Source organism: Colletotrichum scovillei, assembly GCF_011075155.1.
Source record: "Colletotrichum scovillei strain TJNH1 chromosome Unknown Contig00011, whole genome shotgun sequence".
NCBI lineage: Eukaryota > Fungi > Ascomycota > Sordariomycetes > Glomerellales > Glomerellaceae > Colletotrichum > Colletotrichum scovillei.
In genome coordinates, this window is record NW_023336269.1 from 158,231 (window position 1) to 183,951 (window position 25,721).

General features: G+C 52.8%; 12 protein-coding genes across 12 annotated transcripts; 5 read left to right on the top strand and 7 right to left on the bottom strand.

Annotated features, from left to right (window-relative positions):
• Nucleotides 1-297: 297 nt before the first annotated feature.
• Nucleotides 298-1,148, bottom strand: HER10_EVM0012614 (uncharacterized protein; the record flags this gene model as incomplete). The annotated part of the gene is made up of 4 exons (XM_035482007.1): nucleotides 1,029-1,148; nucleotides 912-964; nucleotides 401-831; nucleotides 298-328 (listed from the first exon to the last, which is right to left on the bottom strand). Coding segments are annotated over exons 1-4 (516 nt in total). The 5' UTR covers nucleotides 1,030-1,148.
• Nucleotides 1,149-1,754: 606 nt separating this feature from the next.
• Nucleotides 1,755-3,337, bottom strand: HER10_EVM0003180 (CHCH domain-containing protein). Its single transcript, XM_035472864.1, has 3 exons — nucleotides 2,954-3,337; nucleotides 2,473-2,878; nucleotides 1,755-2,411 (listed from the first exon to the last, which is right to left on the bottom strand). Exons 1-3 carry the CDS (start codon nucleotides 3,156-3,158, stop codon nucleotides 2,021-2,023), a joined length of 1,002 nt encoding a protein of 333 aa, XP_035326678.1. The 5' UTR covers nucleotides 3,159-3,337; the 3' UTR covers nucleotides 1,755-2,020.
• A 502-nt stretch (nucleotides 3,338-3,839) lies between these two features.
• HER10_EVM0009508 (thiamine pyrophosphokinase) lies at nucleotides 3,840-4,735 on the top strand (the record flags this gene model as incomplete). Its single annotated transcript, XM_035478994.1, has 3 exons — nucleotides 3,840-3,981; nucleotides 4,035-4,120; nucleotides 4,172-4,735. 3 exons carry the CDS (start codon nucleotides 3,840-3,842, stop codon nucleotides 4,733-4,735), a joined length of 792 nt encoding a protein of 263 aa, XP_035327161.1.
• HER10_EVM0002571 (vesicle transport V-SNARE protein) lies at nucleotides 3,959-5,868 on the bottom strand. The gene is made up of 2 exons (XM_035472277.1): nucleotides 5,724-5,868; nucleotides 3,959-5,661 (listed from the first exon to the last, which is right to left on the bottom strand). The coding sequence occupies exons 1-2, from the start codon at nucleotides 5,724-5,726 to the stop codon at nucleotides 4,918-4,920; spliced, it is 747 nt and encodes a 248-aa protein (XP_035326626.1). The 5' UTR covers nucleotides 5,727-5,868; the 3' UTR covers nucleotides 3,959-4,917.
• Nucleotides 5,869-6,810: 942 nt separating this feature from the next.
• HER10_EVM0006553 (major facilitator superfamily transporter) lies at nucleotides 6,811-8,394 on the top strand (the record flags this gene model as incomplete). Its single annotated transcript, XM_035476136.1, has 1 exon — nucleotides 6,811-8,394. The coding sequence occupies one exon, from the start codon at nucleotides 6,811-6,813 to the stop codon at nucleotides 8,392-8,394; it is 1,584 nt and encodes a 527-aa protein (XP_035326920.1).
• A 314-nt stretch (nucleotides 8,395-8,708) lies between these two features.
• HER10_EVM0003859 (glutathione-dependent formaldehyde-activating enzyme) lies at nucleotides 8,709-9,901 on the top strand (the record flags this gene model as incomplete). Its single annotated transcript, XM_035473522.1, has 1 exon — nucleotides 8,709-9,901. Exon 1 carries the CDS (start codon nucleotides 8,774-8,776, stop codon nucleotides 9,899-9,901), a length of 1,128 nt encoding a protein of 375 aa, XP_035326734.1. The 5' UTR covers nucleotides 8,709-8,773.
• Nucleotides 9,902-9,990: 89 nt separating this feature from the next.
• Nucleotides 9,991-11,270, bottom strand: HER10_EVM0009478 (uncharacterized protein; the record flags this gene model as incomplete). The annotated part of the gene is made up of 1 exon (XM_035478964.1): nucleotides 9,991-11,270. The coding sequence occupies exon 1, from the start codon at nucleotides 10,915-10,917 to the stop codon at nucleotides 9,991-9,993; it is 927 nt and encodes a 308-aa protein (XP_035327158.1). The 5' UTR covers nucleotides 10,918-11,270.
• Nucleotides 11,271-11,616: 346 nt separating this feature from the next.
• On the top strand, nucleotides 11,617-12,907 carry HER10_EVM0006794 (uncharacterized protein; the record flags this gene model as incomplete). The annotated part of the gene is made up of 3 exons (XM_035476370.1): nucleotides 11,617-11,685; nucleotides 11,744-12,155; nucleotides 12,225-12,907. The coding sequence occupies 3 exons, from the start codon at nucleotides 11,617-11,619 to the stop codon at nucleotides 12,905-12,907; spliced, it is 1,164 nt and encodes a 387-aa protein (XP_035326938.1).
• A 1,316-nt stretch (nucleotides 12,908-14,223) lies between these two features.
• Nucleotides 14,224-15,450, bottom strand: HER10_EVM0002712 (YDG/SRA domain-containing protein; the record flags this gene model as incomplete). The annotated part of the gene is made up of 1 exon (XM_035472414.1): nucleotides 14,224-15,450. The coding sequence occupies one exon, from the start codon at nucleotides 15,448-15,450 to the stop codon at nucleotides 14,224-14,226; it is 1,227 nt and encodes a 408-aa protein (XP_035326637.1).
• Nucleotides 15,451-18,491: 3,041 nt separating this feature from the next.
• Nucleotides 18,492-18,986, top strand: HER10_EVM0000178 (uncharacterized protein; the record flags this gene model as incomplete). The annotated part of the gene is made up of 2 exons (XM_035469972.1): nucleotides 18,492-18,870; nucleotides 18,931-18,986. The coding sequence occupies 2 exons, from the start codon at nucleotides 18,492-18,494 to the stop codon at nucleotides 18,984-18,986; spliced, it is 435 nt and encodes a 144-aa protein (XP_035326422.1).
• A 154-nt stretch (nucleotides 18,987-19,140) lies between these two features.
• On the bottom strand, nucleotides 19,141-20,884 carry HER10_EVM0001853 (amino acid permease; the record flags this gene model as incomplete). The annotated part of the gene is made up of 2 exons (XM_035471588.1): nucleotides 19,141-20,620; nucleotides 20,691-20,884. 2 exons carry the CDS (start codon nucleotides 20,882-20,884, stop codon nucleotides 19,141-19,143), a joined length of 1,674 nt encoding a protein of 557 aa, XP_035326567.1.
• A 2,191-nt stretch (nucleotides 20,885-23,075) lies between these two features.
• On the bottom strand, nucleotides 23,076-23,919 carry HER10_EVM0013332 (GPI anchored serine-threonine rich protein; the record flags this gene model as incomplete). The annotated part of the gene is made up of 1 exon (XM_035482694.1): nucleotides 23,076-23,919. The coding sequence occupies one exon, from the start codon at nucleotides 23,917-23,919 to the stop codon at nucleotides 23,299-23,301; it is 621 nt and encodes a 206-aa protein (XP_035327467.1). The 3' UTR covers nucleotides 23,076-23,298.
• Between the last annotated feature and the right edge of the window lie 1,802 nt (nucleotides 23,920-25,721).

Below are 25,721 nucleotides of genomic sequence, written 5' to 3' on the forward strand. Positions count from 1 at the left end.
TCTACGGTCAGCCAAAAGGAGAAAGATGTTCGAGCACTTTAGAGAGAGCAAGTGTGTTTTGGAGGAGATTGTGTGTGTGCATTTCCATATTCGCCCCAAACGCCCAGTACATACATTACAGCCAAGAGCCGTTTATCCGACGTCGTTCGTTCGTAAAGACGCCATTACACGCCAACAAGCCAGCATCCGTGCAAACATGCCAAATAGAGAAGAGTAGTTTCCCAAGCTAGGTTAGGTAGTAGTAGAAGAAGAAAAGAAAATCAAAGCCGCCGTCGTCCCCGACGCGCACTTGTCACTCTATTTCTTGCCCTTGGTCTTGTACAGGTAGCTGTGGGGAAGAAAACAGTCAGTATGCATGCGCATAGCTTGTGGTCACTAGGAACGAGGAGTGAATGCTTACCTTCCAAAGATACCCTCTCCAAGACCAACAACACCAAGGATGCCCAAGCCCAGGCCGACGCTCTGCCACGACAGACGGCCGCGCTCGTAGAGACCCCAGGCCTTGTATCCGAGGAAGGCGCTGAGGCCGACAACACCGACGAGATTGGAGACGACGAGGGCACTGGCGGTGCCGTCGGAGAGGGAGGAGAACTGGCGCTTGAGCCACGAGTCGGCCTTACGGGCCTTGGAGGCCGCCTGCTTCTTAGCGAGGTCGGCCTCGGCGCGGGCCTTCTCTTCGCGGTCGACGCGGTCGGCCTGGGTTTCTGTCTGGATCTCCTGCTCGAGGAAGTCGTGGGGGACGGTGTGCACGCTCGGCATGTCGACGTCGACGAGGGAGGAGGTGGAGGCGGTGGAATCGACGGAGATTTCGGGGGGAGGGGGAGCAGCGGCCTGAAGGGAGGGAATGTTAGTAACGATACGTAGAGGGCTGAATGAGATCACGCGATCAAATGCAAGGAAGAAGAACGTACCTCCTCAGGAGTCTGCTTGGGGCCCTTGGCGGCCATGTCTGCGTAGGAAGCCACTGTGAGGTGTTGTCAGTATCGCATGCGCAACTTGTCGAGTATGACGCAACTTTGTTTACTTACTTGTGAGGGATGAGAGCTGTGGTTGGAAGAGAAGCTTTGAGCTTTGATGTAGGGCAGGGTAGGTAGGTGTAGGAGGCGGTTGGGGGTATCAAAGAGGGAGGGAGAGATGCAAAATGTGCGAGGTGTAAAAAGGTGTGTGGCAGATCGACAGGATGACGCGCGGGATGGATGAACGGGTAGGAGTTCCTTTTAAGAAGATGCAGTCATGTGAAATGGGGGAAAGGAGGAAGTCGGGAGAAGCCTGAGGATGGGAGGGAATTTTGAGGGAATGGTTCCGTCAGGTGGTTTGACGGGAAAGGATGGCGCACCCCCGCGAGCGCTTTCCTTGATCTTGGTTGGCGCGTAGTGGCCTGGAGACCAATGACGTATGACGTATGCGGCTCGGGAGCTTGGGACAACCTGATCGGCCGGCCAATCACAACCCTGACAGATTTCCGCTGTGGGGGCACCTTAGTTAGGTATCTGGTTCCTCTGCACCTGCCGGGGGAAAAAGTCGGGTCCTGCCGTCACAATGTTGGCCAGGAACAATGTCATGCACCGGGGCATCCTCGGATGGGTCCTGAGGTAGTAAGGTACCTTAGCCGTCGGTGTGTCATTAGGTACCTTAATGCATCTGGCCATGTTATTCATGCTCGTGGAGACAGTGAGAGTCATATTTTGTGTTGTTGGTTGAAGCTATTCCCACTATAATTATGATCAAGAATCAAAAGGAAGATAAACGAGATTCTTGGGTAGTCTCTCAGAGAAGTGTATGTCTATTGCTCTTTTTCTTTTGCTTCCGTACTGGTACACTGTGTACACGATTATGGTACATGAAATATGCCTGATTTTTCCCCCTTCATGGTTTCATTAGCCACGCTCTACGCTCCGCAGCCCGCAGCTGCGGCTTCGCAGCCAAGCGTTCGCTCCTTCTCTGCCACCTTTTACTCTCCGGTCCTGACGATAGCTATTTGTGTGTAAATTGGTACAGAAAGCAAGAAACTCTCTTGTTCTTAGATGTTGTTCGCCGCAGTGGCATCGACGGCCTTGTTGTTGGGCTGGGTAAGATCAACAGGCTCGGGCGAGGGAGCCGCAGGGGCCTTGGGCTTCTCCTGCTTCTCGGCCGGCGCGGGCTTCGTCTTCTCCGCCTTGGGTTCGGGCTTGACCTCGGCCTCAGGGGTCTTCTCTGGGGTGTCGGCCTTGGTCTCCTTGGTCTCTTTCTTGATCTCCTTGTTGTCCTCCTTCTTCTCCTCAACGGCCTTGGTGGGCGGCGCAATCGCGGCATCGGCATTGGCGTCGAGGGCGGGCGCGGCGGCGGCGGCTTCGGCTTCATCGGCGCCCTCGTCATCGGCCAGCTCGTCGCCGTAGACCTCGGGGTATTTCCTGAAGCACGTCTGCATTCCCCTGCAATTCCAGTTAACACTCCTCATACCACGACTTGGGCCGCATCATCTCCAAAACGTACTGGAACTTCTCAATACAGTCCATGCCCTTGGGCTCCTCCTTGGAGTAGACGAAGCAGCTGAACGCAGCCTTAAACTCCTCTCCGCAGGGACCGTCAGCCATGCCGCCCAGGCACGGGCAGTCCCAGTTGATCTCGCCCGTCTCAGGGTTGAAGGCACCCTGCTGATCCGCCTCGGCCTCCAATGCCTCGGGAGAGCCGGGGGCGGGTGCCGGGCTTCCCTCGGCGGCCTCACCCTCGAGCGCAGCCTTGGTCTGCTCGCTGGCTTCTGTCGGTACGGGGGCGGCGGTGGCGGCGGGCTTGGCCTCCTCGGCCTTTACGATGGCACGCTTGCGCTTCTCTTCAACAATGGCATCGACGGTGGTAAGATCGGACTCGGAGAATTGGGACGGGGCGGCGATCGTTTTGGCTGTTGAGCAACACATAGTTAGAGACGATCACGTTCTTCTAAGCATCTTCTCCTTGATCGGTGCGGGAGACATACGGATGGGCTCCTCGGCAAAGACTGGACTTGTGTTGTACCAGTAAAGAGCACCGGCGGCCAGACCCCATCTCACTGCCGCACCCTTCCACGTCCTCGGCTTGTCGGCGGGTGCTGTTGAGGCGAATCGTCTAGGAGCTGCGCGAATTGCCGACTGTCGGGTGGCGCTCAGGGCGCGGGGCGCCGAACGCATGCCGCTGCGATACATTGTGTGTGGTTATGTATTGTATGTAGAAAAGCTGAACCAAAGGAAAAAGGGACTGGGGGGGCAATTGCCAAAGACAAACGACAAAGGGGAATTAGAGAGATGGACGGAGGGCGCGGGTTTGGACAGCTTGTGAGCTTTCCACACGTTACTGGTTGGTAATCCCGGGTGGAAAAGAAAATTGAAGCTTCGATGGGCGGGTTTTGCCGGAGTTTTGGCGGCGCATTATCGCTTGATTGCGCTGGCTCACGCCCTGCCATGCCCGCCACGCCCATCCGATGCAGCCTGCAAGGTCCGGCCGATCGGACGGTCCAAAGAATCCAATTAAAATCTGAGAGAGTCGACGCTTCATTGGCTGCTGATGCCGTGCACCACTTTCTGCGAGATATTCCTTTTTAGGCCGGTGACACTGATGACTGCCTACGCCTGCGTAAGGAACGCATCATGGACAACTCAACCTGGGATAAAGTACCTGATGCAAGTTGGTGATACAGTATTATGATTCTCTCTCAAATTCTCAACTGTGCTACTTGAGCGATAATCAAGTTCAAGTCTGACACGTCTGCACTTTTCTTAGGAGGTCACTTGTATTTAGAGACATCCTTGTCTTTCTGGCCATCTGATCCTCTGACTGAGGTAGTTTCGTGCTAAGATAGAGCGAGAGACTGAACAAGGCTCTTCAATATGTCGCCAAGTTTCGAGTGGCGGCCGATAGGTCTCCTCCGCGACAAGAAACCAGAACAACCAAGCACTGTCGACTTTTCCCTCATCGTACTCAACCAACCTGTGAGACAGACGCCAGTTTTTGACTCACTATGGACAAATGGTACAACCTCCTCGCACTCGTTCGACCCGACCCCATGCTGACTCCTCATAAAGCCCTCACACGAGTTGCTGCAGATGGCGGGGCAAACAGGCTACACGATCTGAACAAAGCAGCTGAGGCTCAATCCCACCCTCCATACGTGAGTGCCTGCATCTCTCATCATCACGATGACCCTGTCTGACTCATACAGAACAACCTCGACGTTATCATCGGGGACTTGGACTCACTCCTCCCCTCCGTCAAGGACTACTACACAACGCTAGAAAAGCCAGCCCAAGTCATACATGATCCCGACCAGTACTCAACAGACTTCGCCAAGGCCGTCTCATGGATCCGATCAAACCACGGCCCCAAGACTGACATCGTGGCTCTCGGTGGACTAGGTGGCCGCGTCGATCAGGGTCTCAGCCAGGTGCACCATCTGTACCTCTTCCAGCCGGGCCCGGACTATGCCCAGGGCAAGCTGTACCTCGTCTCCGGCCAGAGCCTGACCTTCCTCCTCAAGCCCGGTTACCACAGCATCTGGGTCCGCGAAGACGGCGAGGACGTCTTTGGCAAGCACGTCGGCATTATCCCCATCGGCGGGACCAGCTACATCACCACCAAGGGCCTCGAATGGGACGTGGAGAAATGGGAGACCAAGTTTGGGGGCCACATAAGCACCAGCAACCACGTGCTGCCCGAGACAAGGGTGGTCGAGATCGAGACAACCGAAACGGTGCTTTTCACCATTGCTCTTGTGGGCACTGAGTAACCAAAAAAGAGGTCAAACGAAAAAAAAGTCGACCGTCGCTTGTTATACAGGGAGAGCTCCATGATGACCCAAATTCTGCACGGCGCATATACTGCAGCCTACTCCACAACGCCTTTCGCCCTGCATGTTGCCTAGCGTCGGTTTTTCGTCTCTGGCGGCGCGACTCCAAATGTGATGTGCGTTTACCGTAAGAAATGTATGCACGCCCAGCAGAAGAGGAAGAAGATGATGACACCGGCCCAAAAGATCCACTTGTCTTCCTTGGCGCGGCGCTCAATCATGCGAATGGTGTCGCCGGAGATGCCCAGCGTGTTACCGACAGAGTAGAGCCTCTTCTGGGTGTTCTTGAGCATTTCGCGCTGCGTTCCAAGATCGCCTAGCACGGCTTGCCCGCGGGCAATGTATTCGTCCAAGGCTGAGTTGGTGCTGGCAAAGAAGTTCTGCTCTCGCAGGGCGTGTTGTTCTCTTGTGACATCGTTTCCGCCCATGCTCAGCCCACCGCTGCCGGCCTGACCTGTCGAAGCCCCTCGGCTGTGGAATTGGGACGACTTATTCACGTTGGCGTAGGGGTTTTCGGGGGTGGCTGTGACATAAGCTCGACGGCCCAGCAGCTCGCCTCGATTGTTGTTGTGGGCGGCTTCTTCGCGAGCCTTCTTGAGAGAGTCGACCTGAGAGCGGAAATCGGAGAGGTCATCGCGGAACCGTTTCACTCGTTCGTAGGCTTCTTCTTGTTTCTTGGGTACGAGCTCCTGACGAGCTAGTTGGTTGTATTCGTCGACGGTCTTGGAAAAGGAGGCGAGAGATGCGGACACATTGCCAATTTCGGCGGGAGTCATGGCAGCTGGTTGCGCAGCTGAGGAGGACAGCTTTTCGAGGTCGTTGCGGATGGCCTTGCTCTGGCGCAGGGCCGAGTTGTATTGGACGTTCTGCAGGTTGTTAGTACGGCGCATCTGAGATTTAAGGTTAGGAGGGAGTCTGCGCGACTGACCATTCTGGGCTGATATGCGACGGGGCACCGAGTCTGAAGATGTGTAGGGTAATTCTCGAGACGGGAGCAGTCAAGAGGGTAGATATTGAAAGCGCGTCCCTTGTATGAATGCAGGGTCTTGAGGTCTAAGGTAAGGGACTGCCTGAAGCCCGACGGAGCTCTGGACACTTCATACTGGAGCTCCCTCCCAAAAGTACAAAGGTACCTCCAAGTCTCCAGGTGGCTTCTCCAAGAAAACACGTTACCGCCTTCCCAATCAGTAATGGAGATGCACGTACCGTGTGTACGTACAGTGTCTAGTTTCCCCGAAGACGGTCCGCCCCATCCCCGGAGGTGCCTTCCTCCCTGGCTCCGTCCTCCTCCCTCTTGGCGTTCCGTGTAAGTTTAAGTGCAACTCAAAACCTTCAACTTCACCTCAATATTCCATCGCACTCATCATATCATGTAGTATCTCAATGAACATGGACACGTTCTTATGACTAAACTGTTCTTCTTCTGCTACTATCAAACGAACAGGATAACCATGATTGAGTGCATTTGCCGAGAGCGGCCCGCTCAGCACTCCGTTCGAGGGCTTCGGTCGAGGTCCGCGATAATTAAGTCACGCGGTGATGTGATTATCGCCGGGATCTTACGCTTTTTTCTACTTGGGCTGAAAAAGACCCACGGGGCACAGATTGACTACCTAAGACAGAGAGATACCGAAGTCTTATTGTCCGCTAGCCTGATACTGTCGCAACTCCAGCCGACGCTCACTCTTCGAGACACGCCGACTCGGCACCGAGTATGCATTCTGACAACGATGTCGTATTAGTTCCACCGAACGAGCGGTGATCGATTACATCTGCGCCCCAAATACCCCCAAATGGCCCCAAAGCCCCCAAAATGCCCGATTGTGCCCCAATGACTGCCTAGTCAAGTACTTAGCCGCAGACGGACTTTTTTTTATCATAAGTCCTGATCTCGGCAATAACATGTATATATCAATACATTTGCCCCAATGACTGGCATTCTTCTTACTGCACTTCTCATCATCAGGCTCTGTATCAAGGCTGGCCAAGACTGGGATCCAACATCATCGCCAAAAATGTCTCGACCAACGAGTCCCACGTCTTCAGATATGTCAGCGCCACCGGCCGACTCTACTAAATCGACAATAGTGGACGAAGAAGCAGCTACACCACCAGAAGAACAACAGCCTCCACCATTTACAGTTTATACGACATGGGAGAAGCGGCTCATCGTGCTGGGAGCCGCTCTGGCTGCCTTCTTCTCGCCTTTCACTGCGCAAATCTACCTTCCCGCTCTGACTGTTCTCGCCAACGAGTTCAACGTCTCCGACTCGGACATGAACCTTACTCTGACGACTTACATGATCTTTCAGGGAATCGTGCCCATGTTCATCGGTTCTCTGGCTGATCAGAGTGGCAGACGCCCTGCATATGTCATATGCTTTGTCGTCTACATCGCAGCCAACATTGGCCTTGCGCTCTCGCAGAACTTTGCTTCTTTACTCGTCATTCGCTGCATACAGTCTGCAGGCTCTAGCAGCACCGTCGCTCTGGCCTCAGCTGTCGTGGCAGACAGCATTACATCGGCTGAGAGGGGACAGTACGTTGGTCTTACTGTTATACCCATTGTTCTAGCGCCCGCACTGGGGCCAGTCCTTGGTGGTGTTCTAGCACAGTATCTAGGATGGAGATCCATCTTTTGGTTTCTTGCCATTCTGGCCGGCGTCTTCTTCATCATTCTTCTTCTCTTCTTCCCAGAGACTTGCAGGAGGATCGTGGATGATGGCTCCGTGCGGCCTCCAAAGCTCTACCGAACCGGCTTCCAGCTTATCAAGGACCATTACAGAGCCAAGAAGGGAGATGGAGCGCCGGTGACGAGACAAACAACAGGGGCATCAAACACTGTCAAACCAACTCTCAAGTTCAAGATCAACCCGTTTGAGTCACTTCGTCTACTCTTCGAGAGAGAGCTTGGGCTACTTCTCGGCTTCAGCGCCATTGTCTTTGCTGGGTTTTACGCTATCGCCTCTTCCATGCCGACCCAGTTCCAGGAGATCTACGGTTTCGACAGTCTTAAGGTCGGCCTCATGTACCTGCCCATGGCTGGCGGCTCAGTCGTGGCTGCCTTTCTTGTAGGACCTCTAATCAACTGGAACTACCGCCGGCATTGCAAGCGCCTGGGGATTCCCTACGATAAGTCTCGTCAGCAAGACATGACTGGGTTTCCTATTGAGAAAGCCCGACTCGAAGTCGGACTGCCGCTGCTGTATCTCAGCTCGATTCTGCTGCTCATCTGGGGTTGGGCTCTACACCTCCGAGCGCCCGTGGCTGTGCCATGCGTGCTGCTCTTTCTCTTCGGAGTCGGCATGATTGGATTCAATAACACGACCAATACGCTCATCATCGACATCCACCCAGGGAAAGCCGGGACTGCAACGGCGGCGAACAACTTTACGAGGTGTCTGCTCGGTGCGGCTGCGACTGCAGCGATTATTCCCATGATTAACGGGATGGGCGTAGGCTGGGCCTTTACTTTTCTGGCTCTTCTCTATATTGTCTTCAGTCCGGCATTGTTGGCCATCATGTACTGGGGCGTGAAGTGGCGTCATAACGCAAAGGACAAGGTGCTCAAGAAGGAGAGCAAGAAGAGCGCAGCATGAGACTGTGATACAATGTAAGTATGAATGTGGCATAAAGTGATACCCTCGTAGATAGTTACTCGAAAACGCCTCTAGCAATACATGTAATGAACTGTAATTACAAGAAACCGATTCAACATCGCAACGCCACATGGTTATTCTGTCAAAAACGCTGTCGGTGTGGTTTCCTCGTGGCGGTTGAACCCCGCATATTAGGCTAACTCGACTTGCACCACGCCCTTCGGCGTCATGTCAAGTTGATTCTTATCGCTCAGCTGAAAAAGGAAGTGAGACCGGTAGCTCAGGTCAAGCTCCGCCCCTCATTGCTTCATTACATTTCAGGGTAATTCATCGAATATCCCCTCACTTTAAACGTGGCTTTTGAACAATTCGCGTTGCAATGAGTGAAGATTATCCCCGACCCACCGGGCCAGCCCCCGCAACAAAGACTCTCACGGCCCGTTGCTACTGCAAAGCCGTCCACTTTACCCTCACTCTGCCCACCTCCTCCCTGCCCCTCAAAGTCCACCTCTGTCACTGCAGCATCTGCCGCTACACCCACGGAACCCTCTGCATCTTCCACGCGCCCCTGCCATCCGGCGTGTCCCCCTCCTTCATTGCCCCGTCCTCGCTGTCATCCACTCTCACGGCCTATCGCCACGCGACGGCCTCGAGCACGCGGTACTTTTGCAGTACGTGTAGCTGCCACATCGGAGACGTGGGCGTCGACGACGACGACTGGGTTATCTCGGCGTCCATCTTTGACACGAACCAGGATGATGTACCCGCCGTCTGGGATATACGGTCTCACGTTAACACGGCTTCGGCGCCGGGTGGGGGATTATATGAATGGCTTCCAGCGGTGAACGGCAAAGAGATGAATATCTGGAACCCCAAGAAGGACGAATCTGAAGCCGCAACGCCTACAACGACACATGGGCGAGAAGTCGGCGTAGACGGCGAAGAGGTCCTCCGCGCGCAGTGCCACTGCGGCGGCGTCTCCTTTACAATCTCCCGCCCCAAAACCTCCATGCTCGAAGATAAAGCCTACGAAGCCTGGCTCTCGCCTGTCGACTCTCGGAAATGGCCAGCTTGCATAGACGCCTGCGACGACTGCCGTCTTCAGACGGGCGTCCACGCAATTGCCTGGGTCTGTATCCCCGAGAGCTGCATCACCCCCTCCGTGCCCGAGGACCTCCAGCTCGGCGGGGCAGCCAAGACGTTCAAGTCGTCTGAGAACGTGTGGCGGTCATTTTGCGGGACGTGTGGCGCCAGTGTGATGGCGTATTTTGGGGTGGATGGTAGGAAGCAGGCGAATGGGGAGAGGTTGGTGAATGTTGCTGCTGGGATTTTGAGGGCGCCTGAGGGGTGTTTGGCGGAGGAGTGGGTTACGTGGAGGACGGGGCGGGTTGCGTGGGCAGAGAGCGGGATGAGGTATGATGCTGGGGTGACAGAGGGGTTGGGGGAGGGTATGGCGAGATGGGGGAGGGAGAGGCATGGCGAGGCTTGGGGATTCAACATCGGATAATGTTTGATATGTCCTATCGACTCATGGTTCTGGTATTCTATCCTCGTTCCTCTCGTTTGCAGCCAGTGATATAACCACCGTACAGAGATCTATGCAAGATGCCCATAGGTCTCGCTGACCCTCTCTTTCTCCCGCTCCAGATATTCGTCAAAGGTCCCCAAGGCAACTCCCCAGCTTCTTGTCCCCTCAATATCAGCAAACTGATCCATATCACGCATAGCCAACTGTCCAGCCAAGAACGGGTTCCCTCCTTTTTGCGCCTCAACCTCTTCATCAGAGAGATACACAGCCTTGATGTCCTTCCCCGTAAACCTCGCAAGTTTCCCCATGATATCGTCTGCGGTAAGCAGCTCCGACGCAAGTGAGATCTCCTGAGTGTTGAACCTGACAGGATCACGGTACGCCGCCAACGCAAACTGTCCGATATCGTTCGGGTCCACCGTCGGCAACTTCGTCTCGGGCGTCAGAGCTGTGACGAAGCGCCCTTTCTTGGCAAGATCCGGGTACACGGCAACGATCGGAAGGATGTAATTCGCCGTAAAGTTGCCAGGTCGTAGGATGGTCCAGTGCTCGAAGCCCGCCTTCCGGACCTCGTTCTCGATAGCCTGCTTCGAGAGAAGGACCATAGCAGTGAAGCTTTCGGGATCCCAGTACTTGAGCTTCTGGGGAGCATCTACCGAGAAGCTGCTGCTGTAGATGAAGTGTGTGGCGCCTGCCGCCTTGGCGGCGGCCATGATACGCTTCGCCGTCTTGAGTTCCCAGGTGTGGTCGACGAAATCGGGCATCAGATTCAAAAAGGCCCCTGTGACGCCTTTCATCGCCTCCTCGAGGGCACCTTGGTCGTCGTAGCCTCCTGGGGTGAGGGAGGCGCCGAGGGAGGAGAGGGCCTTGGCGGCGGGAGAGTCTGGGTTGCGGGCGAGGGCGTGGACTGCGATGCCGGCTGCGAGGAGGTTTCGTGCGACTGAGCCGCCGACTGTGCCTGTTGCGCCGCTGACGAAGATGGTGTGTTGAGACATTGCTGAATGTGTGTGGTGTCGAAGCTGGGTTGATACGTCTAAGTGAAATTTGGGAGGAAAAGCGTGGTGAGCTTCGATTGAAAGATGATATAGCGATGAGACTGTTTGAGCTGTAGCAGGTCAGAGCAGTTCTTTCGGTGCTTTATATACTCACAAAATAATACTTGTCATCCCGGATGATGAGAATCCATGTTTGATGCCATCAATTCATTGAAGGTCTCATCGCGGGAATCCTTCAGCGACGCGCAACCGACGACGGGAAGCCGCCAGCTTCGCTTGATGATATTGATCACACATTATACGTGGCTGATTGGTCGGAACGATAAGTACTTTGGTGTTTCTTGCACATAAGGACGCAGACAAAGAAGAGGAAGGATGAAGGATTGAGGTGGGAAATGTTGGCGGAATCCCGCCAGATTAAGTAAGCTCAAACTGAGCAGCGCTGACAGCGTCTGAGTGAGATTCCAGCGCTCACCTTCAGTGCTTTGACACTCATTCAATTTAGTTGGAAAGCTTGCTCGGGGAGTTTGAAGCCGTCACTTATTTTCAACTTGACAGTCAGATTTTCAGATATCTTTTCATTCATCAACGGGAAAAATCGACGCGGGCATTGGCCAACATGTCAAACTCATTCTTTGAGCGGGCCAACCCGCCGCCACGGCGCAAAACATGTACGGCCTGCACCAAAGCCAAGCGCAGATGCGACCACGGCCAACCCGCATGTTTGCGGTGCTCGAGGCGGAATATCGCCTGCGACTACTCCGCTCCGTCAATACCCATCAGGTCGAAGGCGAGTAATCGCGATCTTGTTGTGCGAGCCCCGAAGCCTCGGCGACAGCATAATCAAAGCAGCGTAGCTCCAAGTCCCGCCCCCCTCCTCGACAACAACGCTGGCTCGAGCGCTTCCCTCATTCCTTGGTCCCAGAATCCAGATCTTTTACCTTTGGGAATGGCAGACTTGGAAGACGTCGATTTTGATCTAGCCTTTGACGAACTCATAACCAGTGACGCCTTCCTTGAAGGGCCCTTGATCGCTCCTTCCCTCACGCCCAAGCCAGACGATATGCTTGTCCCATCTTATGACTCCGCCCCGGGCTCACTTGAGAGTGTGATAGCCAACCGTCTTCAGTATGCCCTTGATGAGATTAAAAAGGTTCCGACCACGGTGGTGATGGAAAACCAAGCTCCATGGAGTCATCCCCATCTGTATCGAGCTCACATGCCCCGAGACATGCAAGGTAAGTATCTCATGTCGCCCTCGCCCAAGTCCACTATCCATGGAAAGAATCTGACTGTATATTCACCAGATGCTCAAGCCTGCTGCGCTCTTTACATAACAAAGAGCAAAATCAACTCATCCTTCGTCCTACGTACCATCCAAGCCAGAGCCCACGAGCTACTCGCCTCACCAATGCCCAAGAACCGTCTCGACATCCTAGCTCGCTTCCACGCCATCCTCCTCTACCAAATCATTCGCCTGTTCGACGGCGACATCTCCATGCGGGCCTCCGCTCAACACACCTTATCCTCTCTAGAGCATACCATACTCGCCCTATTGCCGTTTGTGAAGTGGGAGCCGGAACAGCCTGCCACTGGCCCGGCCCAAGACTACACCGCGTGCCCGACCAAGGACTTTTGGCAGGAATGGATCTTCCAAGAGTCTGCTCGACGTACCATATTCTTCACCTGTTTCTTCCTTGTTGCCTACAGTGCCCTGGTCGGCACGCTTACGAATGGATGTGAGGAACGATACGTGTTTTGTCAGTCGTGGACCATGTCCGCTCATCTTTGGAAGGCGCCTACCGTAGTTGACTTTGCTGTTGCTTGGAAGGAGAAGCAGCACTTGGTAATTACGAAGCAGGGCTTCGAAGAGGCGTTGAGAGATGCGTCTGCTGATGATATTGACGCGTTTGGAAAGATACTCTTGGTCAGCGCATTGGGCATTGAGGACGCGAGGCTGTGGTTTTACAACAGGGGCAGCTGTTTGTGACGGCGTTCCGGGGCATCAATAGATAGCAAACATGGCCCTCACCAATTCCACAGATTCTGCAGATATCGCAGGTTTCACTGTTCATAACATCACGAAATAGAAGTCAAGCCTGGTTGATCGCAAATTTGATGTGTCTGATACGACTGTCTGTGGTGAAGTCCCCTAGCTCTCCTCCGATATTACCTCCACCATCCGCAGACTCAGAATCCTTGAAAACCCTTGTAAACGCCCAAAATGCAGCTAGAAACGATCCTTCAATGGAAAAGTAACCCTGTTGACCTTGCCGATACCGTCCACGGTAGCCTATCCCAGGCCCAAAAAGTGAAATGATGATTGGCGACGATCCTTTAATGGAAACGATTGCCTGATGATCATGCCTGATCATGCCGATAGAATCAATATGGCCCCCTCGGCCTTGGAAAGAATAAGAAAAAGAAAAGAAAACCCGATGCCCATACAGCTTCCTTCCACTTAGAGTAAGGTTCTCTTGACCAGTAGACTTTGTCGTCCAAGGAAAAGATCGGAACCAGGCCTGAAAACCAAAGACCGGAATCTTGAGTCGTAAGACATCTGAAGTAAGTGAGATTGAGGAGTCGGTCGAGTTGTTGAAATTGGAAAAGGAAAAGGAAAAGAGCAGTCCAAATCCATCAGTCATCCACTCGTGGTGAGGTTCTCTTAATCAGTAGATCGTGAGACCCAAGAAAAAGATCGGAACCATGCCTGAGAGCCAAAGAACAGAGTCCTGAGTCCAAAGACATTTGGAGTATAGTGAAGTTGAGGAGTCGGTCGCGTTGTTGAAGTTGAGAAAGAAAAAGAAAAGCCCATGTTCATCAGTCTTCCACTTCGAGTGAGGTTCTCTTAACCAGTAGATCGTAAGACCCAAGGAAAAGATCGGAACCGTGTCTGAAGACCCAAGACTAGAATTCTGTGTCTGACACCCTCGGAAGTATAGTGAAGCTGTGGAATAGGTCGCGTTGTTGAAAGAAAAGAAAGAAGCAAAACCGTATCTGGAACTTTTCCGACCTGACGCCTGGGTGTGACCATCAGAGAGCGAGCATTCTCATGCTATCCATGGACGATGAAGTACCAAAGAAGAAAGGAAGAAGACCGCCATTCGAAAACTTGCTGGTGTTCTGGCTTTCGCATTGAGTATGTGCCGACTGAGGTCGTATGCTGTATGCTGTATAGCCGCTGAAAAGTGAAAAGTAAACCTCCGAATGTGACCGTTCCTCGTGAATCGTATCTCATAACCGTCTCCAGGCCGTTGTCGTTACGCTCGTAGGAATGAAGCAGTGCAGTCGAAAGAGTTGTCGGATTTAATATCCTTCATCAATCTTTGCATAATCTCTCCGCTCCTGTCTGCTAGGTATGTTTCGGAGAGTATCAAGAGAAGGCTGGCCATCTCCGCGTCTCAGGGTGAATTTGTGATAGACGCCGCCTTTGTCGTTTGTGGCCTTGCTGTAACCGACAACAACATAGAGGCCATCGTAGCGCAGTCCGACTTTGGGCGCGTAAGCGGAGCCGTTGTTGCCCTTCTTCGCCTTTCGGAAGACTCGGACAGGAGACTGGCGTTCCTTGGAAACCAAGAGAGCTGCATTGCCCCGAACGGGCGGTCCGCCATCTGCGGGAGTGTTTCTCGATGTATTCTCGAGTGAGTTACTTCCGCAGTAAATGATGTCGTCGCCACGGTCGACGTCAATGTCGCTATATTTATCTGCCATCATGATGGAAAGGGCAGGGCCCGGTTCTCCATTAGGCCCTCTCATGTAGGAGATCCCTGCGTTCGACTCGCCGTGTCCTCCGTGCCACATCGCGGACAATTGGTTGGGGAACCACTGTCCAATTGCCAAGCCATTGTGTCCGAGGACTTTGGCTGAACGCTTGGAGTCATCGTAGGCGGGGTTAAAGGCTTGCGTTTTGGTTCCTGGTCGCAGGCCGAGTCCATGCATGATGCCTAAGACACCCCAGATGGGATGATCGCGGGGAACACGTTTGACAGTATCCGCCGACCTGTTTGTCGAAGAGTTAGGCCTGGTTGATCTGGCGGCGGTCGACGAAGTCCGAGCTGGTGTAGGCGCGAGGGTTGGCATTGGCGGTCGAGGTGGTTCCCAAGGCCGGTTGGAGAGGGCGTTGAGCCAGTCGACGAGGCCACGAGCTCTATTCTTCTCGGGTCCCAAGAAGAAGCGATGACGCTTCTCTTGACCCTCGGGAGGTGTCCTCATGACAATCTCGAGATTTCTCTTGATGGGGTATCTTGCCGTCAAGATCACCCGCGGCACCTGGGAGGGGAAGCGCGACCGGACCTCCCCGAGCCATCGTATAAAAAGGGCCATATCCCTCCGAGCATCAACCACCTCACCAGTAGCAATGGTGCTCACTGACCTCGCGGCCAGTGAGAGAAGTCTAGCGACCTTCCCCTCGAAGGTCCTGATAAAGGCGGCTACGTCTCCGTAGCCGGGAGGTGTAGGAGGCAGACCTGAGCCCACCCCCCCACCTCCACCTCCGAGGCCACCATTGCCACCAGCACCTAAAGAAAGGCTCATGTTTCTATTCCCTGTTTCCCATAGTAAGTATCATAGACGAATACGAGCGAGCGAGAGCGAGCGCATGATGAGTTGCAGTGATGAAGAATGAGGAAAATGATAGAAACAACAAAGGCAAAGATCATAGAAGGGGAGGTGACAAGAGATAACAAGGGAAATTATGACGAGTTGCAGTGATAAAGAAGAACGAGGAAAATAATAAAAATAACAAAGGTAAAGTTTATAGAAGGGGAGGTGACAAGAGATAATAAGGGAAATTATAGCAAGTTGTAGTGATCACGAAGAATAAAACGACAATAGAAAGAACAAAGGCAAATGTTATGAAAGGGGAGGTAACGAGGCATCGTAAAGGAGATTATAACGAGTTGTAATACTAATAAAGAATAAGGAAAATAATAAAAACAATAAAGGTAAAGATAATGAAAGGGGAGGTAACGGAGGATAAGGGAAAAAATAAAAACGACCAAGGTAAAGATCATAAAGGGATAAGTAACGAAGGATAAAGGGCATAATAAAAACGACAAAGGTAAAGATCGTAAAGGGGAGAGGTGACGAAGGGGAACATCATGAAAAAATAGCAAAAAACAAAAAAGAGGAAGACAAACTTACGGAAGGGTGATTGCCTTTAGTATTTGAGGCTGAATGCTTTCTTTGTCGAAAGAAAGCTGTCGTTGGTGAAAAGAGAAAGCTGTCGTAAATAGATGGAGCTTGTGATGGTTGAAAGAAAGAAGAAAAAAAAGAGGTTGAAGAAAGGGAAGAAGAAGAGAAGTTGTTATAGGGTGGAGATTGATCAGAAAGGGCCGACTTTGAGGCCAGGTATCGAGGCATCTATCAAATCATGAGGAGGCGAGAGCTCTCGACCAGTGCACCCGGAGGTGGTGTTTGACACACGCCGGGCCCGGGAGGTGTGAATGTTCGGCCCCGGTGCCGTAAAGTGGGGCCGTTTGCGCCGAGTCCGACCGGAAGTTTCGAAACGAAACCCCGACGATTTAGGCAGAAACGGGGCGGTTGTTTCTGCCGACTAAGGCAGATGGCAGGGCGGTTGAAGTGATAATCCGAGGGAATGGAATCAGACAGATTCCAGTGGAGGGTGTGGCACGTCTGGTCTTCCAGGAGGCGTGAAGAGACCCGAGGGCTGTTATTCACGGACTTGTCTGCTCAAGAGCGTGTGGTGGCTTGTTGGTGACGACCGAGGGCGAGAAGCTTACCAGGGGTATTTGGCGATTGGTTTACACACGTACGAGAGGTCTCGAATTGAGACTCAGATTTACTTCAATGCTCTACCTCAAGATCAGGTACCTTTGTAATCCCGATGAGGCGAGACTTTATTTCAAGCCCTCTGAAGGTGACCTTCAGCTTGGTGTTTGTTATGGAGAACCTCTACGTAGCTTGGATGATCTGTTCTGACAGCAATGTATAGAGGCGCTATGTATATTACGACTTAGTAGATTAATCTGTCGCTCAGATGCTTAGAGGCTGTGTGCGATTCACACTTGGCTTTAATCTGACGCAGCGAAAGTACAATCTAACTGCTTATGTGGTCGGCCTTTGCCTTCCAGGCTTTTGTTTATGACAAATGTTTATGATATGTCTTTATGGCATTTGTTTATGAGAGTATGTCTAGGAGGGCGTAATTGGAAGACGCTTTCCTATTACGTTCCTTTGGTGTTTATATGACCGACAGGCAATTGCCTGGTCAATGATGAAGTACTCTCGTGTTCTGCTGGTAGATGATATTTTGGTGACAGATTAGCGATTATTTCTCAACTTAAGGGAATTAGTCATGCGTATCCTGGGACGCCCAAGTCAATGCTTAGTCAACTCTTTCTTAAGTGATGATCAGTATATGTTGGCTGCTATGTGACTGAGTGTTGCGATAGGATGGAGGGTTGGCTTAAGACGGGTTGTGCGGATGATGGCGCCTTTATACCTCACAGACGGACACACCGGAACTCCGTCGCTATGTGTCCTAACGAAGAGTACATGGTGCATTTTGAAAAGAATAACAGGGATCAGACTTTTCTGCAGTCAAGAATTACATTAAGATTTCTCAACAAGTTACAATTGTAATTCTCAAGTTTACTTTTCAAGTTTTACTTGACTATTTGCGGACTGGCTGCTGAGTCTTAGCAAGGATTCTGCAGATGTTCAGCCAATCGAATCGCAGCGGACTATCGTTCTTGGACAGCGCGATGCGACGTACCCCTCAGCAGAGCTGGCGAGGTGCTTTAACAGTTGTACTTTACTGAGATTGTGCCTTAATTACTTTTCAAAAAGTAATTCTATAATTTTGGTTGGTTGGTTTATGAAGTTGATGGGGCTTTCTCAAGTTTTACTCAATCGTGATAGTCTTGTTCTTCAGTTCCTATGTTGCATATCTCTAAATGTCAGAGAATGGTCTTGGGAAAGCTACATCTCTTCACCGAACGAATGAGGCAGGTGCTCTACAGCCCGAGAAAGTACCTGCCCACTCGACGCAGTGATGTAGTCCTAGGGGTATTGAGAGTCGCAGGAAATGCTTCTAATCCCTGTTCAACTCGATCATGATATCTAAGTGGCATTCATAAGGGCTATCATCACGCGGGATAATCGTATGAGGGTTAATACGGGAACATCACCTGGCTGGCTGGCACCTGACTTACCATCGACTACTGTGCCGCACCAATCCCGCCCAAGCCTGTCTATGAAGACGCCCGACCAGCAAGTAAAACATTGCGGCTTGGCTGCTGGAGCACGAATGAGCAACAAGCTTGGCCAGAATCCTTCGGCATCTGTTACTGCGCAAGAGAGCCGGAGTTTCGTGCCAGTTCCCGGAAGCGAGCGTCAGCAGATTCTGGCGGCAGGATATGCAGATTGCTCTCAAGTGAAGAAGGTAGGCTGACTTGACCAGCCGTAGCCGCGATATCGACATTTGGGTACATAATCAGGCGGGAAATCAGCATACTCAAAATATTCTGCGAGGTTTGCGATAATTCACTACTCTCAATACCAAAGGATTTACCTTAGCTAACAATATCCGCTCATAGCGACTCTTCACAACCATGGCCAGCACCCAAGGACCTCACAGCGAGACCAAGAGCTACAGCTCATCGGTCCTCAGCCAAGACACCCTCGTCGCCTCCGACACAAACTCCCTCCATCCGCTCATCCGCAACGCCCAAGACCCCGTCGACCATCCCCTCCGCGGCACCGAGCCCCAGCCCGCCCGCTCCGATAACTACCACTACGTCTCTACGCGCGTCGTAAAAGAAATACCTAAAGCCAAGGTGCCTACCGATACGACGAGTGCGTTGAGCAAGTTTAAGAGGATGCTGAAGCCGCCTGTCGTGAAGGCGGTCGAGGCTCTGCCGAATCATGAGGGGAAGTCGTATCATGTTGACGAGGAGGGGCGGATCATCGAGACTACGGTGAGGAGAGCAGGTGAGTGGCGTGACATGCTGATCTGCTACTTCCATTGCGTGCTAACGTGGGTGATTCCAGGTACATCGCGGAACGTCTTTGCTAATGGCGATGGTGGCGGCGGCGGCGGATCTTGAAGGAGCATGTGAGAGCGGACGGGACATGATTTCACACATATACTGAGGGATTTGGACAGTGACAAATTTTGTACGATGAATATGTATTCTGCTTGGTATCTGGAACTTTTAAACCACATGGCCAACTAAATGCTTTTCCGTGCCTCTCACAAACCTAAGCAAGCCAGAACCAAATCTTCTGCAACAGGTTCTTGGGGATCGGCTCCTCATCGAGCTCCGCCATGGCTTCCATCTCGGCAACGCCTGTCAAGACATCTACGTCGGCCACGTTGCGCGCCATCGGCGTACGGAACCAGATCTTGTGTCCGATGTACAGCACGAAAAAGATGGGCAGCGTAATGTAGGCGGCCAGGAAGTCCGAGATGCTCCAGTTGCCAGGGAAGAAGACCTGGAAGCCGTTGGTGAGGGTCAAAATGATGAGAAGACCCAGGATGAACCAGGTGAAGTAGGGCTGGAGGGGCGTCTTGAAGGGCAGGCGGTGCATCATGTTGTGGTAAATCATAGCCTTGCGGAAGCGGAGGTAGGTGATCATGACGACAATCCAGGCGATGAAGCCGGAAATGGTGCTAATGTTCATGAACCAGGTGAAGACGGTAGAGGTTCCGCTGCTGACGGTGAGGTAGGAGAGCAGAGCAATCGACCAGGTGCCGAGAACGGCGGTGTAGGGAACACCACGCTTGGTCGTACGGGCGAAAAAGCGAGGGGCCTGCTTGTTGAGGGCCAAACTGTAGAGGATACGGCTGCCAGAGTACAAGAAGGCGTTGCCTGCACTCCACGCACTGGTGAGAATGGCGGCGTTGATGACGTGGTTCAGACCACCGATGCCAGCGCGCTGGATACCGATAACCCAGGGAGAAGCAGCAGCGTTGGAGGAGGGGCTGAGGAGTCTCTCGTCGTTCGAAGGGGTGATGGCGCCAATCATGAGGGAGCCGAGGCCGTAGAAGATAGCCAGACGCCAGACGAAACGGCGAGCGGCCTTGGGGATGTTGCGACGGGGGGCAACGGTCTCGCCGGCCGCGAGGGCGATCAGCTCAGGGGAGGTGATGAAGGCGAAACCGGCGCGGACGAAACCAGTCCAGTAGGCCAAGAACTTGCCAGTGTTTCCGCTGACGAGGTATGGTGTAATTGCGCCAGGGTCGTACCAGTAAAGGAAGCCGATGCGACCTTCATCGGGGGCACCGCCGAGAATGATGACGAAGCTCACCATGATGAGACCCAAGATGGTGATGAGCTTGATACTCGCGAACCAGAACTCGGCCTCACCAAAGACTTCGACGGCGAAAATGTTGAGAGCGAGGGTGACGAGGAGAATGATTGTGATCCAAACGGCCGAGGGAACGGGTGTTTTCCAGTAGTCGAGGAGGATCGCGCCGGCCGAGGCCTCGGCGCCAACGAGCATGGCGTATGCGTACCAGTAGTTCCAACCGGCGGCGAAAGCCAAACTGGGCTCGACAAAGCGTTCGACAAAGTAGGGGATCGAGATACCCTTGAGCGGGAGGTAGGTGGCCATCTCTCCGAGATTGTTCATGATATTCCACACAACAATCATCATGGAGAGGTATCCCATGAACAGCGGCGCGGGGCCAACTGCTGAGAGGATACTGCCTGAGCCGACGAAGAGACCGGTTCCGATGCTGTAAGTAACTGTCAGTCGACGCTTACTTGAACCCAATTGAGGGCGTGCAGAAAAGGCGGAAAACATACGCGCCACCCAGTGCCAGGAACTGAATGTGTCTGCTCTTCAAGCCACGCGACAGCTGGTCGTGCGAGTTGACCAGGTCATTGGGGTCGTTGAGTGCGGCGAAGTTGACATCGCGGGGGTAGGACTCCCCATTATGCTTGGACTCGACGTCGGTCAAGGGACCGCCGCCTCTGTAATCTTTGTCCGCAGACTCCATTGTCGAATCGTAGTTGTAAGCAACTGAACTCGACTCTGGTTTGGGCGAGGAAAAGAAAAAGCAGAAGAGCAGTCGGACGGGAGAGAGTTTGCGATGTGGGCGGGCGGGTAGCAATGGTATATTAGTACGGCAACTTTTTTTTTTTTCTCTGGTCGCAGGCAAGGCTTGTCGGTGGGCGTCCCCGGCGCAACCACGGATTGATTCTAGAACGCGAAGAGGAGAACGACGCGAACAAAGGGCCAAGCTTCTGGCTGAAGGGGGAATGGCTGCAGTATTATGGAGTCTGGGCAATGGGCAGCATGGCGAAAGATTCCCGTCTGTCGTGAGACGGGCAGCTTACACTACACTTGTACGTGGACCCCATGCTTGCTTGACCAAGCAACGGAAGCTGCCTCCGTTGGTTTCGCTGATGAATCAACCCTTGTGGAATGCCGACGTGACGTATTGATGGTACGCTGTGCTCCTTTGCGGCGTGGGTACGGTACTAGGCATTCGACAAACTGACTGACTCTGCGGTATCTGCGTGTATGCCCAGGCGCGCGAGCTGCAACTGAACCCTTGTTGGATGTTGTTTGGAGGCGAAAGGCGCAAAAGGGCATCTCGGCACTGACTGGTGCAGAAGGCGGGCAGATCCAGTCATGGGGAAGAACTAAACCGAAAGCAGAAACCTGGCAGTCCATCAGCTGTTTCTGTGTGGTAACGTTTTCATGGCGAACCCATGGGGTAAACTCGGACGGAAGGCTTATCTACTTGGCAATCCACACGACATCCACACTCGGCCACACATTCGGGCACACCGTATTGATAAGAGGCTAACGTCCGAGGATGGCACATGTTGTTACTGGAAATGAATTGCTGACAGACTGAGGCCGTGAGGAAAACGGGGTGGTTAAAGTGGTTGCAGTTGTCACCGAGAAAATCTGCGGTCCAAATTGGAGGCTCAGGCAGAGACGGGAATTGGAGGCAGCAGTACGTACCTCCCGGAACAACTGCAAACATCCAAGCCGCAGCTTACCTAAGACAACCTCACCGGTACTGGAGTACTTGGGCAAGAGACCCCATATCACGTGGCTGCCTGTGCGCGGCTGCATCTCAGATTCCTTCACTCCCAGTGACTCCACGACGGGGTAAACACCGATGGTACCCGCCCTCGTACCAAACTATCACGTAAATTTTTCATCTTTTTCTCCAGAGTCCCTTGGATTTGGGCGGCACGAGCACTCGTCAATTCCCATCAAATCGCGCAAATTCCTAGTTGCAGTGTGTCACCATCCTCGACCTGGCCTCTCGGCCCTGGGGAAGCCTGTCAGATGTCTGATTGGATGTTGGGAAACTTGCTCCGAACGACGTTTCTAAACACCGATGTTAACGTTCACCAAATACCTGAATCGCGAAGTAATGACACGGAGACATCGCGTCTAAGTCTGTCGCGTTCCTGGAGGCTAGAGCTGCCTTGTGCCGAGCCGCACTGTCGATAAGGATCGCCTGACCAGCACGCAACAATTGAGACGCCCACTTTTCATAAGCCCGAGTTTGAAAACAATGTCTCCGGAAGGCTGACTTTCTTGTGCCGCCGCGGTTGATACGAGACGAATCTTAGTGCAAGAAACATGCTGTCGGCGTTCGCGAACATGATTCAACTTTGTCATTTCTTCAGAACAAGGGACCTACAAAAGCTTATCAGCCTTGAACAGGGAGCTGGAAAGGGTAATTGATACCGTCCATCCCCAATTCTACCAGTCCCCGTTGTCTGGTACCCTTGATGCGGACCGGTGGATGTTCAAAGTTGCCGTTTCCCCCGCATCCAGCAAGCCGGCCAAGAGAAACGGAAAACTGATCCGACGCCAGCTCCTTTGACTAGTGCCTTGTCGGCGACCCATCCCGATCCCGATCCCGACTTATAAGTTTTGCTAGCTACGAGGTGGCTCAACATCGTTGTTCTTGGCCGCTCAGAGATACGAAATATCTCCATGCGCATGTTTGACTCAAACGCTTTAGTCTCGATGTCAAACCTGCGTCACATACACGATAACGACGGGGCAAACCCCGTCTAGGCTTCCACATGTCCGTTACGCCTTGTACGCGCCCTTTAATCACACGTTCCCCACGAGAAAGCACGCCACTTTGCAAGTCTGGGTCCGGAGCCCCGGATTCTGAAGGTAAGCACGAGACTCATCTCGGCCAAACCATAATGGTGGCGGATCCCTTGGTGGTATGGAAAGTTGGGGAGACGAGGTCCAACCTGACAATTTTCATTTCCATTACGTTTTGGTTGTAAAAGCTATTATCGATCCTCTCTCTCTTCCTTTACCCACATTCGCCCGCCCATCCCTTCCGACAACTATTACACCTCGACAACACCATTTCCATTGATCTGAACATCGAACACATTTCCATCTCGGTATACACAGGTTTCAAAGAGCAAGCAAGGCTACGGCACCAGCGGCCACCGCCTGAAGGATCGAGCCACCGTGGGTGTTCGCTGCGTTCACCGTAACCGGAGGCGGGCGGGCTGTGGTACTGTTCGCGGTGATCGTCGGCAGCGCAGCAGTCGTCGTCGGCGTATTGGAAACAATCGGAGGTGCCGGAAGAGAAGTGGTCGGTTTAGGCACAGGAGAAGTCTCTGCTGAGGTGCTCCCGATTTCGGAAGTGAGGGTGAAGGTCGCGGTAGAGGTCGACGCGAAGAAGGACGTGGAAGTCTCCTCGTCCGGAACCGACTCCGTGAAGAAGAGGGTGGACGTCACCGTCGAGCCGGGTTCCGTATTGACACCACCCGGACCGACGCATTGCTTACCGATCGGGCAGCAAGCATACTGGCCGTTATTACCGAGCCAGCACGTGGACGTCAAGGGACAACCGCCCTGCTGGTCTGGGCAGCAAGTGTAGGTCAAGGGAATGCAGCCGTCGCCGCAGTCTTTCCGGCCAGACTCGCTGCACGGGATCTCTACAATCTGGCGCTTGAGAGGAGAGAAGGCCTCTTCGGCGAAAGCCAAGGCTGGGAGAGCTAGAACAAGAAGTTTCTTGAGCTGGAACATGATGGCTATGAAAGCGAGTGTGTTGAAACGAGAGTGAAGGGTTGCTGGTGAAGGTTGAGCTGCTTGATGTCCAAGATGGCCTAGGATTCCCTTCTACTTTCTCTTGGAACTCTCCTGCTTAAGTACGCGGCGCACAACGTAAGGCTGTGATATTGGGCTCTGTGCTACTCCTCCTCGGAGATGCAACATCTCAGCTGCCACACTACACGGAAATGAGCAGCCAGCAATTACGTCGTGGCGTCCAATTGAAGGCATCACTGCAGTGTCATACAGGAAACTGCATCTCTCTGTTCCTGCAGCTAAACTAGCCCGCGATGTCAGAGTCCTTGCCTAAGTGGCCGTTGAGAAAAGTTACAGGAGGTTATGGTGGCGTCGGAAACTGGGGTCTGGGGTTAAGCAATTGCTTATTTTGAGGGCTCAGCTTTCTTGTGGCTGCAGGTAAGCTCGGGGAGGAGTTACCCCGCGCACGTCGATAAACTCGATCTCTTGAAGTTGTCAGGCTGAGCGGCTGGGCTGATTCGAGGAACACGATCAGGCAGATCATCAGAACCCCAGACACTGGGCTTGACTATGGGAGTCTGTCTGCCTGTCAAACCGCTGCTAGCACTGCAGCACAGGACTTAGCTCCAGTTGATTATGCATTCTTGCGGCAGGCTGTGGGCATGGTAATGTGCTGCCGAATCAGATTTAAGCTTGTTTTTCAGCTGCCGGCAGCTAACGTTGTTTTAATTTGACTACGGCGAGTGGCTTGCAACGTCGTTGTCGTGGGAGCCTTTATTTCCCTCCAATTGGCAGGTCCAAGTGATGCTTCCTGAATCCCTCTCCCCGCCCTGTAGAACTTACTACACACATGACGGATGATTAGACAAAGAAAACCATATTGTACTTGGCCGCTACAATAGGGATCAGATGGCATCTCGATATCTATCGATCTTGCGATCACTGACCTAGCATCGTGCGTTGAGATTCCACCTTGTACTATGCGTCCATAGAAACATTCCGATCGTTGTTGGGCTTCGAAATAAGTCATTTGCTGCCTCTGCAATCACGATGAATGCTAATCATAACACTGTCTCTTGTCCACAACGCCCTACCCGTTAGCCCACGCATGCGGGCGTCATGGCACAAATCTCGGACCATGTACACCCACTCCGCCTCAGCCACCTGCACAAGCAGACTCAAAACAGCCAATGAGATATCGAGGACGATCAGACAACGAGATGAAGCCGTTGTCAGAGATGTATACTTCATATGACTGTCTTAAAGTCCAGGGGTCTTTCATTTGTGGGTGGCCCCTGACGCTGATGTGCCTTAGCCTCGAGATGACGGGCGCTCGTGTTCGACTAGCTCTGCATTTTACTTTGCCTCACGCTCATTTCAAAGTTTCTGGATGGGCAATTCTATTGTGAGATTGCGAGTAGTGAATCCTTCTCTGGCTTCGTCTTCGTGTTGCGTACCACAGATATCGATCGCCGGAGGATGATGACCGTCAACAAACCTCCCACTCGTATCATCCACTAGCGGAGGCTTCAATCAAATAGCTCCAGGACCAGATAAAGCCTGAGAGTGCTATTACTTGGAGAGTAACCGTGGAAGATGTGAGATTGAAGTTGTAATGGCTTTCCAATGCAAAATTGCACCGGGGTGAAGGTAATCTTGCGCACTACCTCAATACCCAGCCAGGCATATTATTGGCAAATTTGTGATAACTGTAGTTTTCTTACATGACATCCTGGGCAACTGTTGTATCTTCAGGGCTCTGCCGGTCTATTGTATTTCCAGAGTGGCCGGTTACAGCCAGC

Bases quoted from the DNA above. Each gene is read 5' to 3' on its own strand.
- HER10_EVM0003180 (XM_035472864.1), bottom strand. From the start codon at position 3,158: ATGTATCGCAGCGGCATGCGTTCGGCGCCCCGCGCCCTGAGCGCCACC. The intron at 2,879-2,953 runs GTATGTCTCCCG...GTTGCTCAACAG, and splicing joins CTTTGCCGAGGAGCCCATCC to CCAAAACGATCGCCGCCCCG. The intron at 2,412-2,472 runs GTACGTTTTGGA...CTGGAATTGCAG, and splicing joins GACTGTATTGAGAAGTTCCA to GGGAATGCAGACGTGCTTCA.